The sequence below is a fragment of the Trachemys scripta genome, chromosome 5, assembly GCF_013100865.1.
Source record: "Trachemys scripta elegans isolate TJP31775 chromosome 5, CAS_Tse_1.0, whole genome shotgun sequence".
Classification (NCBI taxonomy): Eukaryota; Metazoa; Chordata; order Testudines; family Emydidae; genus Trachemys; species Trachemys scripta.
The window spans coordinates 83609289-83617331 of NC_048302.1; the positions used below are offsets into that span (position 1 = coordinate 83609289).

The 8043-nt window shown below is 37.3% G+C and overlaps 1 protein-coding gene across 5 annotated transcripts in view; it reads right to left on the reverse strand.

Annotated features, from left to right (window-relative positions):
* Nucleotides 1-8043, reverse strand: part of SLC7A2 (solute carrier family 7 member 2) — a 123527-nt gene that overhangs the window by 23529 nt on the left and 91955 nt on the right. For all 5 annotated transcript variants that reach the window (XM_034771070.1, XM_034771068.1, XM_034771072.1 and 2 more), the window contains exons 2-3: nt 4071-4459; nt 2431-2586 (exon numbers count right to left, since the gene is read on the reverse strand). In XM_034771070.1, coding sequence (XP_034626961.1) covers nt 2431-2586; nt 4071-4446 — 532 coding nt within the window. In that variant the 5' untranslated portion in view covers nt 4447-4459. The remainder of the gene's footprint in view (nt 1-2430; nt 2587-4070; nt 4460-8043) is intronic.

The window sequence follows — 8043 nt, forward strand, 5'->3', positions numbered from 1 at the left end:
CTGGACGTGCCGCCCCTCTCCGGAGTGGCCGCCCTAAGCGCCTCCTTGGCAAGCTGGTGCCTGGAGCTGGCCCTGCGTAGACCCGCAACCATGATGGCTAGTGTCTGCTCAGAAGGGAAAAGTAGCCTTTTTGCTAGTGGCCACAGAGCACTGCCTAAGCATTCTCTAGCAGTTCTCTTCTCAGCAGCAGCATGCATGTCTTTTGAACCGATTCCATCACCCAATATAACATGGCTCAAAAAATGAAATCTGATAGGGGGATTTTGAGTATGTTAAGTGGGCTTCAGTGTCTAAATGAAGTGCTTGGCTATTCCCAAATAGAAATTCAACTGGAAAAGAATTTTCAAGGGACTGTAGCAATTGTAACAACTAATTTGAAACAAAAAGAGATCCATATAATCAAAAAAATAGATTATTAGCTTGTTAAACCTATATAAATTCACTGTACACAACTGGCAGTGAGAGGTACTGGTAGCTGAGTGGGAAGAAATAACCTTATGATTTCCTGTTCTGTAAATACTCATCTTTATTTATTTCCTTAGCCTCATTGTCAGACCAAACCCCTGTTTTCCTCCTGATGACCAAGTTTTATTTTAATTTGCAATGAAAATTATTCCTATAAAATTTATATACAAATAAAAGGGGAATTTCTTAGGGCCGGGTGATCTAAATAGTAAATGTGCCAATAAATGGCTAAATGACACTTGATGATATTCAGACAATGATTGTCATCCTATTACCTCCATTGCAGTCTGACTCCATAATGCTGCAGTTCCAATAACTGCTGATAATGTCAGTAATTCACAATCAAAGGAAAAACATTTACGAGACTCAAAACTACTGCTGCTTGAAAATTAGTCCCAATTAGTTTCCAAACTGAAAACTATCCTTTCCTCAGGACTCTGGTTCATTTTTTGCTGCTTGCTTACGGCAGAGGCAAATACACTGCTGTTCATTTTTGTTAACAACCTCAAAAGCTTCTGAGTAAAATTTCCAAAAATACTTAATTGATTTAGGAGACAAAGCTCAGTGAGACCTAAACTTTTAAGTGCCGAAGTCTCTGTTGAAAATAGGACTTAGGCACTTTTGAAAATTTTATCTTCTGCCATCTTTTATTAAAAGTAAATAATAATTAAGACAGAGAACATTAATGCATCAAAAATGCATGCCTACCCACATAAGCAAAATCTGACACTACTGTAACCTTTATCCTCTCTTCCCTCTACCTTATTCTTATTTTTTTGGGCCTGGTCTACATGCGAAAGTTTCACCAGTCATGCCACCTGGTGCATACACTCTTATTCTAATCTGAGAATAAAAGTGTCCTCACAGGGGATTATAGCAATATAACTACATTGGTTTAAATTCACGTTAGCTTATGCCAGTCTAACTTTCCGGTGCAGACAAGCCCTTAGTTTACCGGTTGGGTCAGGTATCTATTTTGATTGTTAACTCTTCAGGGCATGGGCTGAGTCATCTATCGATCAAGTATCTAGCATACTTTTGATGCAAATAAATAATTACAAATACTATCATCCTAAATATGCATGCTGTTTCATATGCTGCATCATCAAAACAGGAGTGACTTTTTCTCATGCAGAACAGCCACTCTGAATGTAAAAACTAGCCATGTTTATTTTCATTTCTGAGAGAACCAGACCCCCCTGGAAACAAACTATGGTTAATAGTTTAGTTGTCTGGTGCCAGTGGCTGGGATTTCCTATTGTAAAGTGATGCATTAGTAAAGATGTAATAGAAATAAAATTATTTATTGTTGTCAAAAGCAAAAATCCAGTTAATTTTACCAATGCTCATTGGTATCAAGGAGTATTGGAAAGTAGTAACCTAACAGCATGCAGAAACAACCTATCCATTCTCCAGACTTGAAGTGCTGAAGGTTCACATTGGATGGATGGATGGACTGTGCTTGTGTCTTGGAGTTGCATATTAGTGGACACAAATTCTAGCCTGTATAATTCTTTTGAAGACTGGAAGTGGGAAAAAGTTAAGTTGTACAAAAGAAATAGCTCGTGAGGAAAAGATTAAATGAAAAGTTAAGTCAAATATCCACCTTTAGAACAACCAAAAAAAAAAAATACAGATGCTGTCTAGTTATTCTCTTATTGTCCTTTCTACATTATGGATTTTACACAGAAGTTCTTATAGCTGATTACCTCATGACTTAGATGAAGTTAAAAAAATGTGTGTAAATATTTGCTTCTGATTTATAGAGCGACTATATCAATGTTCTGTATGCATTTATATTTCGCTAAAATATAAACAGTATCTTGATAAGACAAAACATTAAAACTATAATTCATCCTTTTTTATTGCTTGTATAAAAATAGGTGCAGAATCTGTTCCCTGCCTCCAACATTCTCTATTATTAGTCCCCATGACATTCCTAACGTAAAGCTTTCTATTTCTTACCTGCCAGAAGCAATATCAAAAATACTGCAAAGAAGTCTGGATACTCTGCTAGACCAGAAAAATCCATTCTGAAGTAGGTTCTGAAAAACTGACCAATTTGTTTTCCAAGGAGTTCATCAAAGGTGCCACTCCACGCTCTTGCTACACTGGATGTACCTTCATAAAATACAAAATACAAAAAAATAGGATTTTGCACAAACATAATGATGGTACAACAGTTAGTACTATAGAAATAACATTTTGCTATTTGTATTTAGGAAGATACAATTATTGTTAAACAAGTGGTCTTTTTCTCCATAGATTTTATTATAGCAATTCATACGTACAAAATTATAGTATAATATATTAAACTACAATAACAATATCCTAATTTACTGCATTAGAAAAGTTCAAGTAAACTCTTCTATAATAGCTAACTTTGATAGCATAATAATCAATAATAATTTTTCATGTAGAGTACTTTTCATTATATTATTTCATTATATTATACTTTTATTTAATCCCCAAACATTCTGAAAATTACAACTGATATAAAATAACTTCCCTCTGTGCTGGAGTGCAGCCACTTACAAGGTGAAACATGGTATGGCTTTAGCAATGCACAGTAATACCACACAAACAGTTTAGGACAGGAGTTGAAGAATAATTTTTCCAGCTGTAATTACAGAAGTTTTAGTAGGCAGAATGAAATTGCCAGAGTTTGAATTTAGCCAGCATGCAAAGGTTAATCCCCAACTCTTGAAAAAAACGCTACAGGACCACATGCAATCAAGACCACATTTTTATATCACTCTCAAAAAGCAACATCCCCATCAGCAGAGTGTCCCCTAATATAATACTTGAATGTACTGGGTGAATTGTGATATAAGCCATGGTCCTGCAATTGAACCTGAACATGCGGATATGTGTACCCACACAGAACATCATTAACTTAATTGACTCTGTCCTGGTAGTACTCTGTGCCTGTGCAAAGCCTCAGTTGCAGGATCACAGTACTGGAAGGAAACATGATACTTGAGTCACAAATATCACTTCTTCCATTTTTCCTGACTTACTAGGGTGTCTCTCTGAATCTCTCCCATCCAAGCACTGTCCTAATTAGCTTTATATATGATAGGATATCAGCCCAAAGCTGGTATGTCTGCAGGACACTACATCATTGATGGAGTTACATCAATTGATACTTACATTTCATGATTTGTTTTCAAGTGTAGTTCTACACTGATGGCACCGTCCCTAGATCTACTAACTGTTTGTATCCAGAAACATTTATACTTACTGCTTTTACTCCAACTAGCCCTGCTGAGCCAACACAGCAATGAGAAACTGAATTAGGTTCTATTTTTTCTTTTGCATCATCAATAGAATTGTTTGCCACTATTTTCCAATTAGGTACACTTGTTTAAGCTGTTGAAGAGAACTGGTTTGCAAAGGCCTCACAAAGTATCTATTTTGGCTTGAAGAAGCTTTATTACAGGGGATGATGCATGAGAAGGAAATAACCCAGCCTGACTATCAGATACCAGGGTGTGTCTGAAGTAGCAGCAGTTAAGAAAAAAGAAAGAAAGAGCCCAAACCTACATTTTATTTCTAGTTTTCCCAGTCACCCCATTAGTTTTACACTGGTCTCCCAAACTTACCTATAACGTATGATAAAATGAGATTCCAGCCAGTGATAAAAGCCCACAGTTCACCAACAGTTACATAAGTATACAAATATGCAGAACCAGTCTTGGGAACACGAGCACCAAACTCAGCATAGCAAAGACCTGCCATCACAGATGCCAAGGCAGCAATGAGGAAAGAAATAACAATACTAGGTCCAGAATCTGCTTTTGCAACTTCTCCAGCAAGTACGTAAACACCAGCACCAAGAGTGCTTCCCACTCCCAGAGCTATAAGGTCCAGAGTGGATAAACATCGGCATAACTTGGAATCTTCAAGACTGTCCACAGTGACAATTTTTCTTCGCAACAAACACCGAACAAATGACAGAACAGGTCCACAGGGTATCATTTTGGATGTAAAACTAGAAAAATAAAATAGGTCATTAAAAAACAGAAGGTATAATATAAACAAACCGTCACAATTTAACCTTCCAAAAGCCACTTTGCTGATGGATAATACATTTTGCATTTAAACAAAATTGTGGATCATTAGCAATAAATAGTGTATACAGAAATGTCTTCCTACCTCCTCTTTTCATTGCTTTGTTAGATTCAGTTTACTTTCTGACTTAGCTGACTGACTGGAAATGTAAAATATACTATATGACAACTGATTGTGATTACAGTTTTAATTAACTTTAAAAAAAAACTCTAAAAGATGAGAGTCTGCAAGCTAATAAAAACACTTTAGAAATATTTTGTGATGACACACAAAAGATGCTACAGGGGTTTGGGTATCTAAAGACAAGGAGAAAGATTGTTAAAGAAATATGAACTGTCTGAATGTGATTCAACATACCCTCCTTACAAGATAAGATCACATTCATGCATGTACACTGTTCCATGAAAGTAAACAGAATTAGTGATTTCTCAACAAAATAGAAGAGGTAGCAACCTTACCCCACTTTTGTTTTCAGCTCACACACTCTTTTCAGAAAATTTCCATCATATTTAAAACTTAACATAAGGTAAAACCAGAGCAAATAACTTATACTTTGAAAAATGTATCTTGCATCTGAAGAAGTGAGGTTCTTACCCACGAAAGCTTATGCTCCCAGTACTTCTGTTAGTCTCAAAGGTGCCACAGGACCCTCTATTGCTTTTTACAACTTATACTTTATTATTGATGGTTTGCCCTCAACCTTCCCTACCACAGAATCAAAGTGGACAGCCACCACCATATCATACAGCCTGTAAACTGCTTTACCAATGACATAAATAGGAGCAGGAGCAGCACCAATATTCCTAAGGATTTTGTATTTTCAGATTCATGGCTACAAATAGCAATCTTTTATAAAAACTATTTTGATGGAGCCAAAGCAATTCATGATTTGAATTTGCTTTTAAAAGTTCTCTTTAGTGAAAGTGGTTTAATGTTAATTTTTGGAAGGTTTGTTTCCTATCAACAGCATCCCAAAAAGTAATTAATTCTGGAATATGACCAAAGAATTTAACCTTGTAATTATCTAATGAAGATTTAAAAAAAAACACAAAAATATGTATTTATCATACAGTAACTATGGTTCTTCAAGATGTTGTGGTCAGTATGGATCACACTGCAGGTTTGCATGCACGAGATTGGATTGCTTTGAATAGCAATGTCCGTTGGTGCCATGCACATGCCCTGTTCCTCCTCATGCTCCTATGCCTGGGCATTAAAGGTGGAGCAGCCCCAAGCCTCCCTCCATTCCCTCAAAATTCAAAGTCAGTAGATTACTCCATGTTGCTGCCTGGCAGCTCTCAGAAATTGGCACATTTCTGAAGGAGGCAGAGGATGTTGTCGAACAGGAAAGTTACAGCAGAGTTCAAGCATCAAGACTCAGCAACCAACTGGTAACTCGGCAAGAGACATCGTGATATCAATTTTGGTATCCTCTGCAAGGAGAAGGCTTGACCTTTAGAATGCCCGGATGTGGCTATAAACAGATGGGGTGACAGTTTTTGTCAATGTAATAAAGCAGCATCCTGGGCATATGTAGTGTGTGTAATTTCTTTACTTCCTGTGCCAACTGTGGCTTCAGGAAGAAAACTGGCAGGTTGGTCGACTGGTTTAGATGAAATTCTGAGACGCCCTTAGGAATGAATGTCAGGTGAGGTTGCAGCACTTCCTTGTCCCTCTGGAATGTAATATAGGGGGATCAGCTACCAACTTCCAAAGATCACTCTCCCTCCTGGGTGAAGCGATCTTTGTGCAATACCATTGAGAAGGAATACACCGGCATTCAGAAGAAGGAATATATCTCCTCCTTGAAGGGCAGTGCCAAGGGATGGAATGGGACTGGTACTGGCTGCCTCTTTGGTACCGAGGACATCTCCAGACACTGCTATTCCAAAAAAATCCAATCTTGTGCATGAGATGAATGTGAGCCCATGATGGGATCCACACTAACATATACTCAATGAAGAAATGTACATTTGTAAAAAACGTTGCAACTCAAATGAACATAAATTGCTTTGCAAACTAATTACAGTATATATGTCCATTATTGCATCGACCATTGAAAGGCAGTTATATGTGGGACAGCAAACAAACGCTGTTTAACAGCATATAGCAACAAAAGTATAGGATAGAAGTGAAGAAAAAATGCATATGACTTTAGGGAAAGCATAGTAGGGAGAATACACTTGCTCAAGTTGAAGTTTGGCCTTCACATTGAAACTAACACCCCCAATCACGACTAAAGTGCCAAAGAATCTTTAGTGACCATTCGTCACAAGTAGTCAGAAGCTTGGTTTTAAGTGTTATCCAGAAGGGCTTGTCTATATGAACTGTTTGTGTGCAGCAAGCTGGGGTGTCAATCTACCACACATAGCCTGGTGCACACTAAAAGTTCCGTGGTGTGCTCTGATCTTCCTTGCTGTGAAATGGAAATAGACTAAAAAGTGCTATGGAATACTGCTGCTGTGCATTAAACGTCCTGTAGTGTACTTAGTTTGATCTATTCTCATTTCAAAGTGGAGTAGATCAAAGTACATTATGGGACTTTTAGTGAATAGCAGCAAGGTCCACACAGACTGTTAGCGTGCAGCTGGCTAACAGAACACAGATTTACACCACAGCTTGCCGCGGACTAACTGTTCCTACAGAGATGCCTTAATATAGCACCTCCAACCAGCCCAGTTTAAAAAACATACTGAGGCACTGATTCAGTACCAAGATGGATAAAAATCAATGTTTTTTTTAAAAAAATAAAAATAGTTTTTTTCCTCAAAAAGCATTTTATAAAAAAATTCTATCTAAAGATAGTTTTAATTAAGATACATTATAGCTCACAGATATCTCATCATGGAATAGGGATTATAAATTCTAATTGTATAGTATGAGACAATATATTCATGTAATGTTTAAGAAAAGTTTTGTAAATGAATTCCAATAGTTCGTGGATTAGGGACCCAATTTTATGGAGTTCCAGGGGCTTCTGTATAGTTTATTTAGGTTACTCTTTCTATCTACCCAATGGGACTCAGTCTAGAAGATACCATCAGAGATGCCTAGTTTTGCAGTTCTCAAACTGTGGATTTGGGTCTCCAGAGATAACATGTTTGTTAACAGCAAAATAAGTGTTTTAAAATAAGTAAATAATATATAGAGGTGAGAAATAACACCTCTGTCCCTCTGCAAATTTGTGTACACTGAGTCAATCCCTTACCTCTCTCTAAAAGTGCAAAGTTTCAAAAAGTTCAATGAATAGAAGATTGTTGGGGGCAGAATAGATCTGGACAAGGAGAAAAAGTCTGGAGATAAATGTGAGAAGGGAAGGACAGGCAGTAGAAACAAAAGTGAAACTGTTTGAGCAGCATATTCAAGAAGTTTTGAGGTCTTTTGAGTGTAGCCTTCATTGATTTGAGATCCATCATACCTAGGGTTACCATATGTCCTCTTTTTCCCGGACACGGAATTGCCAAAAAGCCGAACATGTCCGGGAAAATGGCGGCTCTGCTCCTC